Source organism: Sorex araneus, chromosome X (assembly GCF_027595985.1).
Source record: "Sorex araneus isolate mSorAra2 chromosome X, mSorAra2.pri, whole genome shotgun sequence".
Taxonomy (NCBI): domain Eukaryota; kingdom Metazoa; phylum Chordata; class Mammalia; order Eulipotyphla; family Soricidae; genus Sorex; species Sorex araneus.
The window spans coordinates 276,125,271-276,149,647 of NC_073313.1; the positions used below are offsets into that span (position 1 = coordinate 276,125,271).

General features: G+C 35.1%; 1 protein-coding gene across 24 annotated transcripts in view; it reads right to left on the minus strand.

Annotated features, from left to right (window-relative positions):
- The window catches only part of DLG2 (discs large MAGUK scaffold protein 2), a 1,649,366-nt gene that overhangs the window by 676,604 nt on the left and 948,385 nt on the right, over positions 1-24,377 (minus strand). For all 24 annotated transcript variants that reach the window (XM_055122503.1, XM_055122502.1, XM_055122499.1 and 21 more), the window contains one exon: positions 17,820-17,944. In XM_055122503.1, coding sequence (XP_054978478.1) covers positions 17,820-17,944 — 125 coding nt within the window. The remainder of the gene's footprint in view (positions 1-17,819; positions 17,945-24,377) is intronic.

A 24,377-nucleotide genomic window follows, 5' to 3' on the forward strand; every position in this document is an offset into this window, starting at 1 on the left:
TAGCTATGCAAACACATTTGTCAGGAAGGAAGAAACGACTCACATAAAGAACTTTACTGCACAGTTTCAGAAACTTGGAAACAACCTATCAAAAGAACACAAAGCAAGCAGAAGGAAAGAAGCAATCAGGGATCACTTTGAAAATCTTTATGCCATAAACTAGAGAACTAGAAGAAACAGATAAAATTTTGGATCATCTGCTAGAGAACTCTCAGACATGATGAAAATCACTATGAATTCATAATGTCCTAGCGCTTAGATAATGGTTTTATCCTTCCTTCTGCCATGCCAATACTGAAACTTTCCCTTTTCGTGCTAATTCTAAAAGTAAGTTTGCTCCTGTTCTTCTATTTCCTATCTTTCCAAAAGATTTTCACTGATCTTATACTTCAATTAGCTATGGTCCTCTTCACAAAACAATTATATACACAGAGGGCTGTTTACGTATACTACTTTTTCCTTTCCGTTTTCTTTTTATTCTGTTCTAGTCTGAAAGTTCAAAGTTCAAAGTCCTTCACTTTGCCTCTGCCAAGGAAAGTATAGAAAATGTGCCTATTGAGCTCACAGTAATTTGGTTTGGACGAAACCTAATGCAGCCTCTTTGGTCTTCATCTAGTTCACGTTGACAATCCAATTTGAAATACTTATCTGAATTCTGTGACTCGCCTGCTTCTTCCTCTACCATCTGACCATTTCATTTTACTCTCCTGCAATATACTTGTCTTCAGACTTACAAAAAACAAGACAAGAAAATACAAAACAAGACTGTTTTCATGCTTTAAGTTGATATCAATTTTTTGTGATAAGTTTAAATTAAAAACCTTATATAATTCCTGGGCTTGTGAATTATACCTTTTATTTTTAGCTGCAACATCTTTATTTAAAATTTTTATAGTTAAATGTAAATATACACAGATGTGAGATTCATGATCAGCAATTTAAAATATAAATGAACATGACCCTTTCATTGCTTAGGGATTTTTCTTTTTTTAATTGTTAAATCTTTTTGGGGGAGGATCATACCTAGTTATGTGTGTGATCCCAAATAAACCAGGGCTTATGCTTGGCTCTGAACTCAGTGGTCACTCCTGATAGAGTTTAGGGTAACCATATGTGGTATGGAGTATTAAATCCAGGTCAACTGCATGCAAGTCAAATGTCTTCCCCTCTCTACTATCTTTCCAACACCTTTGGTTTCTTTTGACTCCTTGAACTTATGCTCTCATTCATTTCCTCGGAGCTTAATCCTAATACATTTTGAATTAAACATTTTATGTCAATCAGTGTAGTATGCTTAGTGAAACAAATACATGTAAAAATATAAATCCTATGCTTTACTTATTAAATTTTTTATGAAAGAAAATGTTCAAATTTTTCTTCTGTATTGAGTTGTCATGATGATTATTAATAGTAAATAATCAACAAAAATAACCTGAGTATTCAGCTTAAGTATCAATCTATAAATAAATAAAAACGCAATTTTTCTGGATACCTGTTTATGAATAAGTTTCTTAAAATTTTCTCTGCTTTTTTGAGGAATATGAAATAAAAATAAAATGAGATAAGGTTAAACTTTCTATTTTTCATTTTATAAATTCATGCTAAAAATTTGTTTATGCAATTTTTTACATACATCAAATGGAAAAGGAAAGAGAAACTGAATTATTTCTTAGTAATATGCCTCAAATCCTGTGACCTGTTGTTTAAATTTATTTAATAATATATCAAACAATGCTTTTTTTTCAGTTTTGTAAAACTGCAAGGAAAGACAAACCGTATAACTTAAAAAATTGATTACTAAGTCATCAGAATTATTAACTTTATCATCCCTGGCCAAAACATTATTTTTATGCCTATTAGTAAATTAGTAAATCAGTATGCTCAATAAGTAGAATTGTTCTAAATGGCAAACAATAGTAAATGGAACCACAGAAAAGTTTGTTGTGGGGAGGCTATGTACCATATTTTTTAAGATATGGGAGAAGAATTTTACATGGACGAGAAGGGAGTGATGACAGAACAGTGGTTAGGAAGTCTGTCTGGCATGTAACTGACCTGAGTTCAGCCCACAATATCCCATATGGTCCCTTGAACCTGCCAGGAGTGATTTATGAGTGCAGAGTCAGGAGTAACCCCTGAGCATCACCAGTTGTGCACTCCCCACTAAAAAAATAAAAAGGAATTGTGCATGGAAATGCAGGGAAATAGATAAAGCATGAAGTTACTTACAGGCAAATATGAGGATAAATAAATAGATTCCATAAATCTATTCAAGTACTCTTGAGTTTTGAAGCAACGCAAAAATCTCTAATTTACCCTATACCCAAAGAGTAAGAATCATTTAATTTTTAAATTTTCTCCACTTTTGATTAGGTTTTCAAGGAAATTTCTTAGTTCTCTTGGTTTTAAAGTTTCAGCATTCCCACTGTATGTTATGTTCAACTAACTGATATCTACATTTGAATGCCTCCTAGGCATCTTAAATATAATATTGTCTGATGTGGAATTATGCCAACTCAATCTTTGAATACATGTTACCAATCATCATGTTCCATAGTTCAAAGTCATCTGCTAGATAAGTTTACTTGTTGGTGCCTTATATGAAGAGAAAGATAATGCCTACTCAGTATCTGGCATGGGTCTGAGACTGAGAATGTTGGAAGGCCCTTTGGACGGTGACCGCGGGCTGAACTCAGGTCTGGGAATTGACGGCGGAAGCATGGTCATGGAGAGCAAGGAATGCCTCCTGCCTCCCTGGTCTGGGAACAACCCCTGGTCTTGCGTTTCTAGGTTGTCACCTTGATGCATTGACAAGTTAATTAATAAGTGATTGTATGTGATTGATGATAAAGGGGGAAATGTGTTATATGATTTACTGTAATAGGATAATTGCCTTTATTGTTAGTAGGAAATTGTTTTTGTGATCATGGAAAATATATAACCACTGATGATTTGGAACAAAGATGCTGCACTCTGGATGTGCAGTCGACTGTTCCGTCCTGAGCGCACTGCATTGTCAGGTTCCGTGTCCTCTTGAGATGCTACATGAGAAGACACTGATGATTAATTTGAAAGAATAAGACTTCTCTTATGCCCCATCAAATAAGTAATTCAATTTGATCATGCTTATCCTTCAAGTATAGTTCAAAATATATATATCTGATTATTTCAATTATTTTCTTGGCATCTTAGTCCAACCACCATTACTTCTCACCTGAGCTGCTACAATGGCCTTTTGAGATAAAAGCTTTCTCAGAATGTGTTATTAACCAAGTCATATTCTAACAGCAATCAGAGTGCTCTTTGATATAAAGCAATTTAATTTAGTCATTTTATCACTGAAACTCTGTTGTGCATAACCTTGAGGTTGACAAAGAATCAACTACTAAGGCACCCACAGTTCTATAATTCTAATTTCTCTTCTCTGCTTCCCATCCCCTCTGTCCAATCAGCTGTAGTTCTGGGGCCTTTTCATGCTGCACCTCAGGATGTATTTTATTTCTTTTCTTTCTTTCATTTTAATCTCCGCTTTATGGATTACTCCAAGCATATTTCTCTTTGCTAGGATTTTCCCTTCAATTCTTAGTTTAAATAATCTTCTAGAGACTGGAGAGAGGGGTTACTTTGCTTGCCTCGCACATGGCCAACTCTGGTTTATATTCTTGTCATAACAAGGAATGATCCCTGATTAGCCAGGAACATCCCTGAGTATACTGTACGGTATAGTTAAAAAGAAAACGTTAATCAATAAATAAATCTATCAATAAATAACCTTCCATGTAAGATTTCCCCTGTCCACACAACTAGATCAAGTCATTGTATTATGTTATAGCTTTTCACAGCTTATATGCTTTGTTTTATTAACCCATTTTCACTTCAAATTTATAAATATTGCTATGATGGGCTGGAAGTTACAAAATGGCACAGATTATTTGTTTTCTGGTTTATTCCCAGCTCCAAGTGTCTTATATACAGCAAAATTCTGAGTAAATATTTATAGAACAAAGTGATAACACACACGGGAATAAAATGGTGGACATGGTGTCAGTTTAATTAATAAACACTTGCTCTACTATTTTTCACTTCAGTTAATTTCCCAACAAGTTAGTTGTCATAAGAGTAAATGACAGTGACATCAACTCACTCAAAATTTATTACTATATTGCAAATCCTGAAACTTTCACACATCAAGCCCATATAAAAGTGGTTCTTTGCCATTTCTTCTTAACATTCAAATTTGCATGTTTTGTCCATCAGTCTGAGTGTCAGAGAAGTGACAATGCAGAGAAAAATTTAGCTACAAAGCAGTCCCTGTTCTCTTACATCAGGTACACAACAGATTAATCAGTAGAAAATTTTTAAATAAAGCTTTAAAATATATGTGATGATTTTACAATAATATATCTAGAAAAATATAAAAGTACTTATTCTTGTTTAGTCATGGACTGAGCCTTCTCCATCCAGTCCCCCATTTTCCAGTAGTTTGGCAGCCATACTCACAAACTGCCCTCAGTGCTGTGTAACTGCTTCTGGAAGCTTGGTCTTATAGTCTCTGGATGTTGGCTGTTGGTGGGATTACACAGCGCTGTGGGTAGTTTGTGAGGAAAGTTAGATGGAAGGGATCATTGGCCAATGATGGAGAGAAATGGGTACTCTGGTGGTGGTTCCTAGATTCTGGTGGTGGAACAATGTCTGCATGAAACTATCATTCACAGTTTTGTAAATCATAGCACCCCAACAAAAATTAAGTAACTTAAAAATTATTTGATTGTGTTTAGGCGGCACATGGATCTATGGATCTTTACAGACTAATTCTATACTACTTGCCTGAAGTTGAACTATAAATGGTCTTAGTCACTAATATAAGGGTAAGATTGATAATGGTGTTAATTTATCCTGAGCTTGAATCTAATAAACCTTTTATTTTTAATATCATAGCTTCAAATATTTCAATGTTTTCTATATGATGTAAATTAAGGTATTATCAGCATCTCTAGCTATATAATAATACACATGGAGAAGGCAAAATTAAAGACCTAAAAAATAGAGAACAGAATTCACTATGCTATCTGACAGGCCTTTTCAAATTAGAGAATAAATATGCAAAATAAGGTTAGCTAACTATAGGAATTTTCTCACTTATTTCTAAAAATCTAACACTCCCTATTAGCATAGTACACTTTAACATTCAGTTCTTTCTAAGTGATATTTTTGTTGTCATAACTAGTTGGACTGAATTATATTTTTCATTTTTATTAATATTTATTCCTTAGATAAAATTCCAGGAAAAAACAAAATTAAAAATATTCAAGAAAATAATATGTTACTGTTAGTTCATTGCAAAGTAAAACAAAACTTTCAGTCTGATTTAAAAAGAAAATAAATACTGAAGCTAGTATTCAAATATCTCAGACTCTGAAATATATGGTCACTGACTTAATTGTGTTTTCTGGAAAAAATGTCAGATTTTCAATTTCATTATCTTTCTTCTTATTCGTATCATACCCAGCCATACTCAGGGTCTACTCTTGGCTTGGAAACCTGTAGACCATATGGCACTGGGGACTTAACCCAGGTTTTCTGCTTGCAAAGCATGTGCTTCAGTCCTGATGGCTATTCCCATCTGTCAGAGTTTTTAATCTCTTTCACAAGGATACACATTAAAATGTAATAAACAACTTCAATTTTCCAAATAAGGCAGGTCATGAGGTCATGAATCCCATTGATCGTCGAATTTCTCTAGCGGTCTCAGTAACCTCTTCACTCGTCCTATCCCTGGATTTTAGAAGCCTCTTTCTACTCAGACTTCCCAACAATGCCCCATTGGAGGCTCTTCAGGATCAAGGGAATGAGATCCAGCTTGTTACTGGCTTTGGCATATGAATACACCATAGGAAGCTTGCAAGGCTTTCCCATGTGGTCAGGAAACTCTCAGTAATTTGCTAGTTTCTCCCAGAAGGAGAAGTAGGTTTTAAGATATCGCTTCTGGGAGCTTGCTTTTAAGTCTCTAGATGTTGGCCATTGAAGGGATTACGCACACCTGGGTTCCTCTGCCAGTACCTTCATGCATGAGGCTTGTCTGAACATGTGGAGAGGGGCCTTGAGCATGGCTGTGGCTAGGTTCCGGTGGTCTTCGGCTGCCGAGAGCTCAGCTTGGGGCAGGGAGGGAAGCTGGAGCCCTTCCCCTCCGAGGGGCCCCGGGGAAGACAGCCAGGCGTGCGGGCAAGAGACTCTTTGCCCCAAATAAGGCAAAGTTAAATAATATATAATATGAAAAATCATAGATCTTGTTACTGTGCTTTTTATAATGTGTGTGATTTTGCATTATAATTAGGAAATGTTTTTGTTGCAGTACATGAAAATGAAAGATAAAAAGATTAAAAAGTTAAAATGTACAAAAATATAATTCAGTATAAAGAAACAAATAATTTTTTGTGAAACTATTATTGGTAATTCTTATATACTTTATAAAGTGTTTATACTTTTTCAATTTTTTTACAAAAGCTACACTATATAAAAATTATTTAATTCTTATCATCTTTCTGTTTTGAGTTTCATAGTGATTAGATCAATTCCATTCCAGTCTGTCATTTCATAAAGTTCTAAAAGAACTTTGGTATCATTTTATTATGTTTTTGTTTTAAATTTTTAATTTATTTTTGGGTCATATCCAATGGTGCTCAGGCCAAGAGCTATCTCCTGGCACTGAACTCTAGGATAACTTCTGGCAGTGTTCAGGAACCAGGGATTGAATGGGGTCTCTGGCTTGTAAGGCAAGTACTTTAACCCCTGTACTATCTCTTTAGCCCCATTGTGTTTTCATTTTTAACACTGAGATGGGATGTTGATAAGGCTCTGTGATCATAGATTCTTTTTGCTTGGTGGGGAGGGAAGAAAAATTAAAAAAAAGGTTACAGGCACTGGCATATAGGAACAGGATGGGTCTATTCATTCTGTACTGTAACTTCTTACAAAACTCTTGAATTCTAACATTGTCAAATTCCAATAGGTTTCCAGCTTCAACTTTGTTTAGTTAAATAACGTACAACATGCCAGAAGTAGAAGGCCATCTTCTGACAAAGTCTGCCTGATTTTCACTGGGGAATATAAAAATAAATTTTACTTGAGTGATGATATTCAAAATCTCATCAATTTTACTAATTCCACCATCCTGCTTGGGAACTAAATACATAATGTGTAACTATTACATTATTATGATTTTGGCACCTAACTATTAAGTCAATTTGCAGTCACCTTATAGTTTATGCAATGCTTCTAGCATTGTTAGTCATTTCCAAGTAATATTAGAAATTATGTTGGGTCAGAAGGAAATGTTCTTGACAATAAGTTGAATCATTATTGAACTAAAATGTGATAATTTGTGCTTTTATTCCTTCTTTCTCTAAACTGTTTTATTCTGGTTTACATTCCCAATGGATTTACCAAAATAAACATCAAATATAGTTTCAAAAGTTGCATGATAGTATGTCTTTTTGAGAGACTGTTATAGAAAAATATTAGATAAATAATAGTACATGTCTTATCAACATTTAATACTGTAATCAGGTCTTTGTAAGGAATATAATGAAGATGTTTGTGAGTCCACAGTTTTAATCTAAACAAAAGTGTTGACTTCTGCTTGTAATAGAAGACTGTACTTCTCAGACTACAAAAAAAAAAGTCAAATTGGAAGAATTTTATTTTAAATCTCCTTTTATGGCAAAAGATGCTAAGATGAGAAGGGTTATACCCTTCACAGTATCTTAGAGTTAGTTATGGCATAGATTTGGAGGTCATTTTTTTTGTTGGAGTATTATATCTTGTTAACTTTCAATCTGATCTAGATATTTATGTCTAGACCGACACATGATTCGCAGATTGTTCTTTCTTGCTTTTTATTTTTTGCTTTTGCTTTTTGGGTCACATCCAGTGATATCAGGGGTTACTCCTGGCTCTGCATACAGAAATTACTCCTGGTGGTGTGCTCAGGGGACCATATGGAATGCTGGGAATCAAACCCAGGTCGGCCACATGCAAGGCAAACGCCCTACCCGCTCTGCTATCATTCCAGCCCCGAAGATTGTTCCTTCTATGTTTTAACTATTTTGTTGTTCTTTTGCCAAGAATGAATATGTTGTTCCTTTCTTAAATATATTTGGATCTTCCAAAGTTCAATCAGAATTAATCATAAGATACTTCAGTTACTTGTTTCTATATTTTTGAAAATACAAATTTTACTTATCAGACAAAGTATTGATGGATTTTATAAAGTACTAATATTTTCCTAGCAGGAACTCAAGGTCAAATATCTGCTAGGATGTGCATAAAATAAAAAAATGCTATGATATTTTGAAACTTTAGATGACTTATGAAGAAGTTATACACTTTCTGAACTAAAAGTTACACTCAGATTGTAAATAAGTATGAATTATTCCATGAGAAGAGAATAATGAACTATTTTATAATAACAGTTAAAATGTAACTCATATTCTAAAAATTTCCTTTCAAAAGTAATTTTGGTATAATCTCATTTTTATAATTAGTAGCACTATCCAATTTCAAAGTATTGTCATCACATCCAAAAGAAATTTCACACTAATGACTAACCTAGTATGAGATTTCTAAAGAAACTGAGCAATTTTTTAAACTATGGTTCCATAGAACTAATGTATATGTTGAAATTTAAAAAAAAAACTTATGACATATGGAATAAAAGTATTTTGATAAAAAATAATGAAAGATTTTAGACATAAAATTGTAATTTTAAAAAAGAAATTTACTATGAATTTCTTTTTTCTATGCAAATATCTGAACCATATATCTGAAAACATAAATGAATATATGGAGGGTTTATCTTAAGAGTAACACTATTTTTTTAAGTAAAGCAAAATGATCTGTGTCTTTTACTAAAGCTATGTCTGCAAATCTGGTTGCCCTTTTAAAAAAAAATTGTATTTTGCTGTTGTAAGAATTTATTGTTCACTGAACTGTAAGTTGATCTTATACTTGTTGTCTTGTCTATACTGATTTTCAAATATTTGTGGACAAAACTAATGCTCCAAGGAAAATCTCTCAGTATGAGCTTTATGATCTATAAGGAAGACTCCAAATTAGAAATGTAATAGTATATTTTAAATGCATTTTTTAAATTATGTATTTAAAGTTATATTTTTCAAATTACATAGCTGAATGTTTTAAATATGCTAGTACTTCACTAGTATTCTCTAAATTATATAACTCTGGTGGTCAAAAAGAGTTCTATGTACTTTTGGGAGAGAATGTAGGATTTTCTTTAAGTGATAAGGTAATTTGACATATATAAAAGTAATTTCCTTAGGAACAATAATGCAAAATATCATATGTGAGCATAAAATTAGGACCTCTCCATTCCTCTTGGAAATTTGACGTTCAATTTAGAAGCATAAATATGCATAGAGAATTACAAGTAATTTCTCAAAAAAATAATGCTTATTTGTCTTTGTATTGTTGTAGAATATCTTCACTTTGGAGGAGGGGAGCTGGGGCCACATGCAGCGGTGCCATGTCCAGAAGGATCCACGTCCACTTATCCTGACTGTATTTGAAGATGACTTCTGGGAATAGAACCAGCATCTGCTATGTGCAAAGTTAGCACCATATCTCCTGTACTATCTCTCTAGCCCTTAAAATATTTATGATACATGTTCTTAGAAATGTCACGGTAAATGTTCATATATTTCATCTATTCCATGTTTTTCCCCATCTTTGTTTTAACTTCTTAAACAGTGGTCAGGGGGTCTGGAGGTTACTCCTGGCAATTTCCAGCAAACCAGGCTGGTGTTTCAATTCTCTACACTCTCAGATCCTAGAGTATCTGAAACCATCTGGGCCACCCCAGCAGACTAGCCATGTCCAGGATCTCAGGGCTATACCTAGTGGTGATCAGGATCCACACAGTGACAGGTAAGAAATCAGGACTGGCATCATGTAATGTGTGTGCCCTAATGCCTATTCTATCTCCCTGGTCCTTTGTTTCTTTCTTTTTTTAAATTTTATTGAATCACCATGAGATAGTTACAAGCCTTCATGTTTGGGTTACAATCTCATAATGATCAAACACCCATCCCTGGACCAGAAAGAAACAAAGGACTAGAGAAGGGATCCTGGTTCTTTGTTTCTTACTATTGTCCTTGAAAGAGCAAAATTCTTCATTTTAATGAAGTCCAATTTATATTTTTGTTTTATTTTATTGCTTGTGCTTTTGCATCAAATTAATAAATTTTTGATTTCTAAAATTTCTTCTAAGAATTTATATTTTTGTTTTAATTTTTATATTTTGGTCAATTATACATATTAAATTATATTTTATGTATGGTATAAGGTAAGAGTTAAGTTTAATTTTAAAGAATATGTACATGACATATGCATAAAATCTCGTATAATTTGCTTTATTTTTCTTTAAAGGTTAGGGTATGCTTACCATAAAGTTATTTCAGCTAACACATAAAGATACTTCACTTACCAGATTATATAAGTTGACAAAAATAGGAAAACTGTTGGAGATAATTCTCTAGCTATGAAGGACTGTACGTGGGTTTCTGATGTTTTATCAGATGCCAAGTTGAAATTATTCTTATTTAAAAATTTTTCTATGTAGTTATAAATTGTTGAGAGCTTGTCATGACCAGTTACAATGAAACCTTATTTGTTCATTATTTCTTTTGGTCTATGCAATATAGCAACACACTTAGGGGCTGATAACACTGGCAGAGGAAATCGAAAGGCATATTCTATGTGCGTAGAGAGATATAACCCACAAATATAAGTCCACTGAGATTCCAATAATGCTTCTTTCTAATAATGCTACAGTTGTAATTTGCACTCATTGAGATCTTCTAAGTTAGGAAATGGATTTACAAGTTGCTGTCACCTTAACACAGTGAGGGAAAAAAATCACTTGGTTTTGAAGATATTGAGAATTCTCAATGAAGACACTGATAATTATATCTTCATTGAGACATGAGAACAATATACTATCATCATAGTCATTTGTTGCAATAATCAGTTGGATTTATCAAGGAATTTCATAGTCAATTGATGAGTCACATGGTGACTCATGAGGTTTTCATTTGCAATAATTTTTATGTAATGAAAGTTCAACGCAGAAAGATAGTGTAAGAATTTAACAATCTCATAGGCTTTTTCACTTAGAAGAAATCTTTCGTTTCCTAAAACACTGTGACCTTTTTGTCTGCTTGGAACTATAAAATTTTGTCTTCTCAAGTGTCCACTTACTTGCTGTCTCTTTGTCTCCTGAGAGCTGGATTCTCTCTCTCTCTCTCTCTCTCTCTCTCTCTCTCTGTCACTCTCTCTCTTACTCTCACTCTCTCGTTCTCACTCTCTCTATATCTCCCCTTTTGTAACTTATGGTTGACAATACAGATAGTGAAAGGTTATCGGGTAAATTCCTTTACCTGCTTTCTACACTCAGTTCCTGTCTAAAATCATCATTTCCAACTATTATTGTCATTCTGGTCCCTTTTCTATCCTAACTACCTTTCACCCCCCAGCACAGTCTTGTGGCAAGCTTCTAACCGTTGAGTAGTCCTCCTGGCCCTTGTTTACCCTTTCCTTGGGTATTAGTTTCATTATATTATATATTATATAGTATGTATTATATGGGCTGGAGCAATAGCACAGCCAGTAGGGCATTTACCTTGAATGCGACCGACCCAGGTTCGATTCCTGCATCCCTTTCAGAGAGTCTGGCAGCTACTGAGAGTATCCTGCCTGCATGGCAGAGCCTGGCAAGCTACCCGTGGTGTATTCGATATTCCAAAAACAGTAACAACAAGTCTCAAAACAGAGATGTTACTGGTGCCCACTCGAGCAAATCGATGAACAGCAGGACAACAGTGCTACATATATTATGTATATATATGTATATATGTATGTATATATGGTATATATGTATGTGTGTATGTATATATATAAATATATACATATATATATATATTTGGGCTGGAGCGATAGCAGTTGGGCGTTCGCCTTTCACGAGGCCGACCCGAGTTCGATTCCTCTGCCCTTCTCAGAGAGCCCAACAAGCTACTGAGAGTATTGAGCCAGCGTGGAAGAGCCTGGCAAGCTACCAATGCATATTGGATATGCCAAAAACAGTAATAAAAAGTCTCTCAATGAGAGACGTTACTGGTGCCCGCTCAAATCGATGAGCAATGGGATGACATTGATATGTATATATATATATATTAGTCTCTTTATATATATGTATATATTATATCCTACAAATGAATGCAGTCATTCTTATGCCTGTCCCTTGTGCCTAATTCTTATGCCTAATTCATTTAATTTAGCATGATATTTTCCATGTCCATCTCGAAGCTGGAAGGGCAGTGTGCAAGACAAGGACCCTGCCGTGCTGTGCTATTGGTTCTCCCCTCAGTCCTTTTACCTTCCTCCCCTTTTGTCTTTTTCGTCATGTTCTTATTTTTAAATCATTAATGAGCCAATGTGTGTAAATTACCTAACTCATGAATGAACTAAATGACCTCTAAAACACTTTAGCTTATCGTGCACAGAGGTTGTATTCTGGAAACAAGAGTCATTGGTTTCTCTCATTTTGTTTCTAATAGTCAAACCGGCGTGATCGCTCATGTGTAGCTCCTATAATTCAAACCGTCATTATCTCTAGTATTTCTATTTGAGAGTAACAAGTACACTTGCTTGCCTTTTCTAAGGACAGAGTTCAGTTTATCTGTAAACACAGAGAAGCAAAACCAACAAAGCAGTGGGCTTAAAACTTGTTCATTTCGTTTGAGAGTTGAAATCACTGGAGTGAGAGATAAAGGATTAAATTGTGTTGTCAGGAAACCAGCCATCTTTTCTGCCTGCTACTATGGGGTGGGTTTAATAAATGCAGAGTTTTGAGAAATGTCATTGCTGCATCGCCAAGCGGAGGCTGTCATGTGATAGCTCTTCTCTAGGATGACAGATCAATATTGGTCGTTGGCAACTCAGGGAACTGAAGCCAGGGCATTTTTATGGTTCAATAAGAGAGTAGAAATAAAAGTCATTCTTCAAAGCATGGAAGCATATCTGTTTGGTTCTAGAAAAAAAATGTACTGTTCTTTCCAAATTGTTCTTGCTTTAAAGACAGGTATCATTTTTAATCACTACTTCTAGGAGACAAAATGAAAATTAATCATCTGCATTTTAAGTTCATACAGTGCTAATAAAATAAATGACAACATCAAGGAAATATTGCACTACTTATCTTGGTAAACAGTTCCAAATTCCATAGATGCAAGCATGAGTTCTGCTAATAACATGTTGTGACACAGTTCACCTCTAATATTGTTAGTAGAAATAAAACTTGACATTAAACTTTCTGGAAAGGAATTTTGTGATGTATCAAAATTATTTAGTAATCTTTATATATTTTTAATCTATAAATTTCCAACTAGAAATGTATCCAAAGAAAAAATAGAAAATAGGGTCAACAATATCTTCCAAAAGATTGGCAGTTATATAAAATTTTGAAAAAATAACCACAATGAGAATAGTAAATATATTATTAAGCACTTAAAATATTTGTTATGTCTCTCTTAAGTGCCATTTAAAAGCTTTCAAATAAAGTTATTTAGAGCTAAACAAATGTCAAATATTGTACAAAGCATTTCTAAAATACCTTGAAAACAAAATAGCAAAAAAATCCCAAATGTGCTAATTTTGCTTAGTTGTTGTCTACTAGTATACATGTTATAGTCATTCTACAAAGGGCAGTTAGTGTATCCACAAATAATATTCATAATTACTGCATTTAAAAAGAGAAAAATCAGAAAAATTTATTCTCCAGAGAAAAAACACCATATATTCTCTTGTCTGATATTTTAATTTAGCCCTCCTTTCACATTTTCTTAGAGATCTGGCTCTGTCCTTCACTCTAGATCACACTCAGACCCCTAGATATGAAAGGATATTAATAAGAGGCAAGGGGAAGATGCAGAGGAAGAAAAGGAGAATAAAGAGAAGATATAATGCATGAGAAGAACGTGACTAGAATAGCATAGAGAAGAGGAAACAGAAGAGGAAAAAAGCAGAGGAAGGTACTAAGAAGGAGAAGAGGTTAAAAAATGATTAAAACATTGCTAAGATTTATTAAGTATGTACTATGTGCCACAAACTTTAGTCACCTTACTGAATTTTCAGACATCTTGAAGAGGTAGGTTTCATTGTTATACTTTTGCATATAAGAAAACAGTTATATAAGAGAGTTTTAATTTTCCAACACCAGCTATATTACATTAAAACTATTAGAATATCTAAATTTCCAATGCCTAATGTAAAGTGCTACCCCTACATCTGCAAAGATTGAGATTTTTTTAAAAAAGCATTCCTCATAGTTTGCTGATCTAGTCTTAAGTAGTTGTTCTAGCACATTTAGGAAAAGTCTTACTGTATAGACACAGATTTTTACTGCCTCTTTCCAGTTCCTAAGGATCTTAATTACTCACCTGAGTCAAGGTATTTGGATTACAATTAAAACTAAATCTCAGTCTTCTGAATCCAGGTTCTACATCAGTAAACTGTGGCACCTGAGGTCTCTGAAGTAGCTAAATGTCCACATTATTAAATTTTATCATTCATGTTTGATTTCCAGATTTTAAACTGATTGTTATTCTTGAGCTCTTTAAAGCCACTGAAATTCATGACAGGAAGCAGTGTGTTGTGAAAATCTTAGTAGTTGTAACAAGGATTTATGAAAATAAAGTAGAGACTGATGCGGGAGGTGGCTTTACATAGGTGAAAGTCTGTGCTATGGATTAGGAAGTAACTACACTTAGTATTTCAAGTTAGGATCATGTTTTAGTTTGCAGGTTATGTGTTACATAATTTTAGGAGGTGATAATTTGCATACACTATCATAAGACATATTCCTAGCTCTCAAAAGCAGAACAAAGACAAAAGTGTAGAAATTAAAATAGTCACCAAAAGAAAAATAACAACTGTTCCAAGTTTTAGAGTTCCCTTTATCATTGTGCAAACTTACCTTTGGAAATTTTTGGGTGGAGACAAAATTATATGGAGAATTCTACTACTGAATGAGAATTTAGGGAGTTATGAAAGTGATGTTCAGGACAAATACTTTCAAAGATATCTAGGTTATTTCTGAAAATCCTGTAAGTCTTAGATTCTTCTATCTGTAACATTTTAGCCATAATAATAGTATCAACTTCATATGGATGTACAATGTATATAGAAAATTGTCTACTCTTCCTCTCCTCCTCCTACTCTCTTCCTCTCTATCCTTTCTCCCTCTCTTTTCTCTTCCTCTCTCCTTCTATCCTCACTCCTTTCTAATTCTCTTCCTCTCTCAACTTTTCCCCTCTCTCCTCTCTCTTCTCTCCCTCTCCCACACCTCTATCCCTCTCTCCTCTCTTCCTCTTTCTCCTCTATATCCTATTTCATATCTCTCCTCTCTTCTCTCCCTGTTTATCCTTTCTCCTCTTCCCTCCCTCCCTCTCACCTTTTTCCTTGGTTCTCTCTCTTCTCTCCCCCTCCCTCTTTCCCTTTTTTCTTTCCCCCTGTCCATCCCCTTCTCTCCCTTTCTCCTCTCTCTAGTCTCTACTCTATCTCCTTTGGCTCCTGTTTGCACACACCCAGGTGTAACTAAAAAAAGAAAGAAAAAGAAAGGAAGGAAAATAAGAAAATTGTGTATTAGTGTATGCACATGATCTTCACCTCCATATCTACCTATAATTCCACATAGGTATATATACATATATATCAACCACTAATATAGAGGCACAATACATACTAGCTATCATTCTGATTCCTATCTTTAAAACTCTTTAAGGAAACTTGCAGAAAAATAAGATTTATTTTTACCATTGCAAGTCTGATATTGATGCTTTCAGGCAAAGAATGGTGACATTCTCTGAGGTGACATTTGTCTTTCTAAACTGTAGGGTTGGCACAAAGTAGAAAATCTGCTCTATCTCAGTCTTAGAACCATAATTAAGTTAAGATCTGCTACTTTATTAAGAGAGATACAGAAAAATGATTCTGAATTATTCAATAAAACTCTATTTATAAACTAATAAAATGGAGTCTTTCCTGGCTTTAATATTAGCAAACAGAGTTCCTGTTTGTAGAACCATCCAGTACATTTATTTCAAATCATTCACTCTTGCAGCATGGATATTTCCTCATCCAGAAATTAATTTAGTCAATTTAGCTTGAAAATTTTATTGTTAAAAGGCATGTGCTTCCTGTGATGTTGCCATTAGTTTATTTTCTTATTGATAGGAGATGCAGATATACCTGGGGAAAAATGTGATTCTTCTCCACAGCTGTCAAGATTAATCACTGTATTGAGAAAATTGGACAGGAAACCAGCATGCTTGGCAGTTTTATAAGAAAAACAGTACACTAGCCTATTTATGCTTAATGAAAAAATCAGATTGAGGAAGGGCTATGAGGCTTACCTTTCTGTCATTTTAGGTCACAATGAAGCTTGAGTCATTCTTCTGTACAGGAATCTGTTTATCTTCCCCTAACTTGCCCTACTCATTAATTTGCCCTCCTTCCTCTTCTCACTTTATTCATTCACTCAAATATTTGTTCATTCAGCAAGAATCTATTGAACCAATTCTATATATAACTGCTGGCCTGAAGGGTTTAGGAGAGATGCTAAAATAACATTAGGATTTGTTTTGATCCCAGGGCAATCTCTCCTAATTTTTGTAATCCATAGTGCCTTTTGACTGGTATTTAATCTTTGGATGAATTTTGTATTTTTACTAATTGCCTTGTGTGGGTAGCTTTCTCCAAAATAATGTTTAGTTCTTTAAATAAAAGGGCTTTGGCTCCAACAACCACTTTAGCCTGAGCAGTATCTGGTTCTACTTGGCTTCAGCATACATTGTTTATACACCTCAAGCTGCTTTTTCTCTTTACTGGGACAACTTGCTCTTTCTCCTTCTGTGCTCTAATTCAGGTGTGTGAGATTGGTGAACACTTAATAACTATTTGAGATTCATATTGTAATATTGCTATAGAATAGTTTTTTAGACTCTTTTAAAAAATCTTGAATCAGAGTACTGGGGCTCACAATATTGTTAATGGTGGTTTCATGAATAGATCATTCTAAAACCTATACCTATCACTGGAGCACATATTTTCCTCCATCAAGGTCACATATAATCCTTCTCTTCAACCCATACGCCACATCCTACCCAGAAACTTTAGTTGGTGGACTAATTCTCCAGTTCTGTTTTTTTTTTTGTTTGTTTTTTGTCTCTTAGTTGTTCCCTTACTATTTTTTAAAGCCCACATATGAGAGCAATCATTCTAATGTGTTTCCTTATAATTGCTAATACTCTCTAGTTGCATCCATGTTGCAGAAAACTTTTAATCTGCCCTAATTTCTACAGAAACCCTCATAAATGGTTGTTGAGCATATGAATCAGCATCAATAACACTGGTATTTGTCAATGTAATTTGCAGCAAGTTATCTTATATACATTTAATTTATGTATTCATCAGTTCACAATATTCTTTCCATTACTAAAGGCCTGCAGAATAAAAAATAAATCCATGTATTTTATTCTCAAAGTTGAATTTTGTAGCCATCAACAAGACAATTGAATATCAATTGAAATTTAATAATAAGCAATCTATAGTCAAACAAACCTTTCTTTAACATCTGTCTCTTTCAACTACAGAAGTTTGGTGGAATTATTATTCTCCAAATGTAGAAATATGTTTCACTGATATGACAGACTTTCTTCTCATATAATTCTAACACTTCATATCATTACCTGAGTCTGCCATCCTCAGCTGCTGCACCTCCTGGTATAATCTTTGTAATAAATATGCCAGGGTCATCTCCAATGTGGGGATTATCTGTCCCTCCAGCAATACTGAATCCCAGGCCGGAATTGCCCTGTAGAAACAATAAATAAGCATTAAGTTATGTGACTGTCATCAAAACTAGTTTTCGTAACACTTGGTGTTATCATCTTACTATTTAAATGGAAATAAGGTGATAACAGTCTTGGAAGCAAAGCTTAAAATGTATTATCAGCAGACAAATGAAGGTCAGAAAAAAATAAGCAAGTTTTTCCTAGCACTGTAAGAATTCAAGGGCCTTAAATTTTTGCTTATTGCCTTACGAAAATTTTCTCTTCATGCAGCAGTTGAAATGATCAGTCTAAAGTAGGAAAAGCTTTATAAATGTGAAATATGAAAAACTGCATAAAAACATGTGTCCCTGGTAAAGATTTGATACACACAAAAAATAATGGAAGGAAACATCTTGTAAAACTCGATTGATGAAGTAGAAAATTAGGATGCTTTCATTTTTATGTATAGTATTCTGGTTTATCCAACAACTAAATGCATTTCTATATAACAAGAAACTTTGACTTTAGAACAAATAGCACATTGTGAGGTAAACATCAATGTAAGATATTTTTCAGTGATTAGCCAGTTTTAATTTGCAGAAAGTACAAATGGGAAAACAATTGCAGCAAGTATATTTAGCTTTTTTATTTTCTAATAAAACTTCCAGAATTTATTTATATTTTATAATTGGCATTTAATATACATATAACTCTGACTATTGTAAGAATAATTTAAATTCTCTTCTAAGTTTACATAGCATATTACTTAATAATATATTTGCGTATTTTATTTTACTCTCCAGCTCCATGAATATTCTACATTTCAATATTGTGTTCTGAGTTTTTAAAAATCACTTGTATTTTAAGCCATTCTTATACAACTGAGTAGTCTGTATTACAATCTGTTTAAAAGTACAAAGTACCCCGGCGCCATCATGCCATACTCAGCAGTGAAGAAACCTGGTGGGCACCACAACACCGGAGGATTCTCCGGGCTCCATACTAAGCCAATATCTCTGGGACCCCCAGATGGAGCAGGTGCAGTCTCCCTGCCTTCTCCAGATGGAATCCTGGCGACCATGAGCTTCTACAAGCATGGCTCCAGTATGTGGCCACAGGACTATTTCTCTGAAGTGTGTAGCCACTTATGTGGCTTCACGACCTTTCCTGATATGCAAAATGAGCAATGGAAAATAAATGATCTAGCGTCTGCCCCTGCCCCAAACTAGAGAGAAAGTGGCAACACGCAGGACCTCGTGGAATGGGGGTGGAACCGGTCCCTCTTCTCATCCCAATGAGGCCCCAAGTCGCTGCCCACGAGTGGCTCCTGGATCCTGAATGGCCATCATCCCAGAGTCACACAGACCAATCTCGGAACCCAGTGGCTTCTGGCAGAAATGCATCTGGACTGAGCATTAAACTACAGCGCCGGTGCCACGCCACCCTGGGTGGGGAAAGGTGTTTGTCCCTTCCGACTTTTCTCCCCGGCAGTGTGGTGGCTGCCACCTTTTCATAGCCTATTGAACAGCCAGGTCTGAGACGGCAGTGACGTGACACACAGGGCCTCACGGGATGGGGGGTGGAACCAGCTCCTTTCCCCACCCTGATGAGGCCCCAAGTTGCTGCCCACAAACAGCTCCTGGCTCCTGAATGGCCATGATCCCAGAGGCACACAAGACAATCTCGGAACCCAGTGGCTTTTTTGAGCAGAAATCTCTACGGACTTATTACAAAAATACCAGAAATCCAAAATGCTCTTCATATCAGCAATAGAAAACAAATTGTCTAATGATGCTTTTTCGGGATGACAGTGCTACAGTTGCTACAGTACTATGTAATACTTGTTTAGCTAGTCCCTTCTCACTGAATATTGAACTTCTCTATATGGTCCTCAACAAATATAGTTTACTCAATTTACAATCACTTGATTATAATCTCTAATCTTCAGTTACAAAAGGATGAAGACTAAAAATTTAGTAATTAATTTAGAAAATTAATAGAGCACTTAAGTAATCAGATAATTTTCATATTAAAATAATATCAGCTGTAACTTAACAGTTAAATTACTGTAAATGTCAAGGTAATGTTGTATTATTTAGTTAATGTGATGTTATTTTATTCAGTTAATAGATTGAATACAACCCTGAATGTTTTCACATTTATGTAGTAAAGTTTAAACTTATCATTCAGTCATGACCGTTAAAATCCCATGTCTTTATGCCTCTGATTTTTATTTTTTCTTTGGAACATTTCAGCATTCCCCGAACAGAGATACCATTTGGTAGTAGTCATTATGCATGCATTTGCTATCTTAAAATACAGGTCTGTCCCTGGCACTGAGTTAAGCATTGGAGAGAGATAAAGTAGTAAATAAGCTATTTTATGAGATACATAAAGAGGAAGTTAAATGAAATTAAGCTTACAGAGAACTAAACAGATTTTTTTCCTAAAGGTGAATAGCGTTGGTTGCTTCTAAGGGGGTGGTGTGGAAGTGTCAGGAAGAAGGAAAGAATGTTCCAGGCAGAGAGAATGTATGTAAAACTCCTAAGATGAAAAAAAAAGGCTACTCCAGCACACACACACAAAAAAAAAACAGATTAAAAGTCTGTAACAAAGAACACAAAAGTATTAGCTGAGTATTTATCATTAGCTCTTCATACCCAATTTTGGTTTTAAGTTGATACCAGATGTCCAGATCAGTGTATCTGAGTATCTCCTACCTGTCTAGAAACTATAGGATTATTCTGTTTTGACCAATTTTAAGACAGAACTGAAAATACAGTATATGTGGGGATACACTGGTATATGACTATCAGTATATCTTTTTATTCTGTAACTTCAATGTATTGTCAACTAACATAGGCAGGTAAGTAACTTAAAATGCAATTTCCCAAAGATGCTGATGCTTGATAAGTAAAGGATGAAGACAAATATCTTCAATGTAATTTGGGTCTAACTCCAAGAATATCAGCTGGACTATTTTTTTTTTCTTCTAGAGCTGGTACCTAGAGGATAATAATTTCTTGAGTCAAGAGAATAAGGAAAGAGCCACTGAGACTGGGAATTGCTCAAATGCTTTCTTCTAATAATCTCAGTATGTTTAGAGAGGGCCCATAGGACTATTATTTGAAAGAGATATTCATAATTTATAGCTTAACCTTTTCTCCTTTATTTTTGGCTTTACTCTTTAGCACCCAGAAACACTAAACTGATTTTCTAGCTCTTTGCTACATAATTTTACACTATAACTCATCTCCTGACCTTTACTCATGCTATTTTCTCTACTATAAATGTCCCATCTCCCCTTTGACTGGCTCAGTTCTTCCATTTAACAAGATCATGTTTAGATGACATCTACTGTAGGAAATATTTCCAATTCCTCTCACCTGGGTAAATTGCTCCTCTGAGAACGTCTGTAATGTTGATGCTTCTCCATGTCATGCACTATTTATTTCGAATATCTATCTACTTATTTTCATATACACTTTCTTAAGTATGATATATCCCTGATATGTTTTGTATACAAACAGATAGGTACAGGTACATTTTCTTTAAAGTCATCTTTTAAAATAATTTGTGTTCCTCAGAGTTTACTCCTGAGCCTGCCCTCACGGATTACTCCTTGCAAAAAATGGGTTACAATATACAGTATATGCAATGCAGGGGAATCAAACCCTCATCCACTGTGTGCAAGACAAAGTCCCCTCCCCACTGTGCTATTTTTCCAGCCCCTGAACACAGGTCATAAAATACAAAACCTAATGTATTCATCTTTGTTTCATCTTTGTTTCTTGATGGTTTTTTTCTGGCATCTTTTACTCCATAAATACTTGGTGAATGAATGAAATTTACTGAAAATATTAAAGCTCTCAAGGGTAAACTCAGAGAGGACACAAGTCATTCTGGCCTGTGTGGATGTGAGAATAACCAGTAGAAAGTTCGAGAATTCTAATTGAGCCTTAGCTTAAAGGATGAAGAATGAGACAGAGCCATGCACATTTGGGACATATTGGTTTGGAAGGTGGTGAGGCTCGTTTATCCAATGACTGCTGCCAAATCACTGGATATAATTTAATTGGGGTATCTATTATTTTTGAGTATCCAGTTGGGGCATCTATTATTGAGGCACCTGAACTGTGACAAAATTACACTGAATGACTTGAAGGGAATCTGAATCTTTTCTGATAATTATAGAAAAAAATGCAAAAAGGAGGTTTTAGGAGCTATGGAAGGAAGCTTGCAGTTGAAGGCATGAAGAACATGGATTTACAGAGGTTTTAAGCTAGGCTTGAGGGGCCAGAGGGGTTGGACAGCAGATTGGAAACTTGCAATGTACCTGGTCAATCTAGGTTCCATCCCTGGCATCCTATGTGGTCTTCTGAGCACTGCCAGGAATAAATTCTTGAACGCATAGCTTGGAATTGTTCGGGCCACACCCTAGGTATGCTGGGTGTAACCTAAATAACAACAACAGCAGCAGCAGCAAAGTTATATTTGAAAGTGAAGTAAAATGATAAGCCAAGAAGCTCTGTAATTTCCTGCCACTATATATGACTGAATAGAAAATAACTGCTGTAAATACAGGTCCAGAGTCCACCTAAGAAAACATTTAATGCCCTTGGTTGCATTTCCTAATGTTTAAATTTGTTTCTGTATTAGAGATTGCCATTTCTTGGGTTCACAGTACGTTTTTTTCTTGTTCACCCAGAGTGCTAGCAATTACTTTGTGCCCCTCAACAACAAAAGACTTTTTAATGATTAATGTAAAATGTTCCTCTATAAAAAAAATAGCTCTTTTTTTCCAACTGCTTATCAATTGGAACCCGCTCTGGTGGTGTTGGGGACGGGATTGGGGGCGGGGTGTTGCTAATCTGCACTCTGCTTTGGTTTTTACCTCATGCTAGCCCTTAGCTTAAGTTCACCCCCAGTAAAAGTTCTTTCATTTTCTTCACTATAGCAGTGGTTATTTTATGAAGCTTAACATAATTGTAAGAAGGCAGCATTGACTATTGGTGCACTTTTTAGAAGAGAAAAAGAGGAGTAATTTATTTGATTTGATGAACATTTACTATAATTTTAACAATATTTAATTAAGGAACCACGGTTTACACCATTGAGTCTTAGGCACACAACATTTCAACACCAATGTCACTGTTGAATTTCTTAAAATGCATTATGTGAATCAGTAGATTTTGGGTATTTCCAGATAGCTTGGATGACGACTTCACCACATGTTCCCACTGCTTTTAGCATCAATTATGATCAATTCTGGAGAGCATGGTGCTTGGGCACTTACTCATGTACAGTCTCCTGCCCACCACTCCCAAATTACTCTGACATAAAGAATGAGTGGATCATGGAATCCAGAATGAAAAGAACGAGATAGAGAAAATGTGTTTCTGATTTCCAAGGTTTCCTAAAAGTGTTTGTGCTTCAATTAAAACTAGTCTGTCAGCTGGCCTGGCCAATCACCAGAGTCCTTGGAAGAGGTTCATCTGAATTCAGCTAAGGAAATTATTTAAAGTGCTTTCCTCTTTTCTCATTTGTTCCCTCTCAGGCTCCCTTTTAAGTCCACTGCTATCAGTCAGAAGTATTCAGCAGAGAGAAAAGGATCCAAAGAGGCTGGGAAATTGCTGCCTGGTGCTCTCCACTGCTGAACCATGAATTGCTTCAATCCTGACAATCACACCCTCGCTAGCCAGATGCAAAGGCAGACCCCAGAACCTTTCTCCCTGGAGCAGCTATCTCTCCATGTGAACAGTAAGGCCCCTGACTAACACATTTAGTTCCTGACAATTGTGACTAATTAATCATGCTTGATATTTGATATTTGACCCATTTGATAGGAATCAGGAGGTGCCATGTGCTGAGGGCAGCTCCCTCCCATAGTGAGGGCTACTGTGTTCCTGACACTGGGGAGTTTCCACAAAAGATAATGGGGCTGGCAGGGACCAGTCTGCTGCTTTTTACCCAGTCTTCCAGGCTTGCTGATGTACCCTGGAGTAAAAGCCAAATGACGCTTCCTGATTCATGTACTCTATTATTACTCACAATAAAAAGAATGAGCAAAAAAACACTTTCCTGTAGTTGGTGGTTGCAACTAGAAATACGATGTTTTCAGAAAAGTTCTTTCATTAAAAAATTATTTAAAAAGAATTAAAACTATTAAAAAGTTGAAATGTATTTAGAAAAATGTGAGAAGATAAATAAGGCAAATACAGGTTTTCTACAGAGAATACAGGTTTCTCAAAGGATAAATAGGCAAGCAAAGAAAGAGACAAGCAAGCAAGACTTGTGTTCAAGAACATGGGCTTAAAGAGCAAGTCCACAACTTTATATTGCAATGCAAATGTATCCTCTAAACAAGTCAACAAATATAGGAATTCTGTTATGATTGTATGCATTTATGTAGATTCTATTAACTTATTATCCAGGGGCTGTTACTACTTTAAAATTCTCCCTTAAAGGACATGT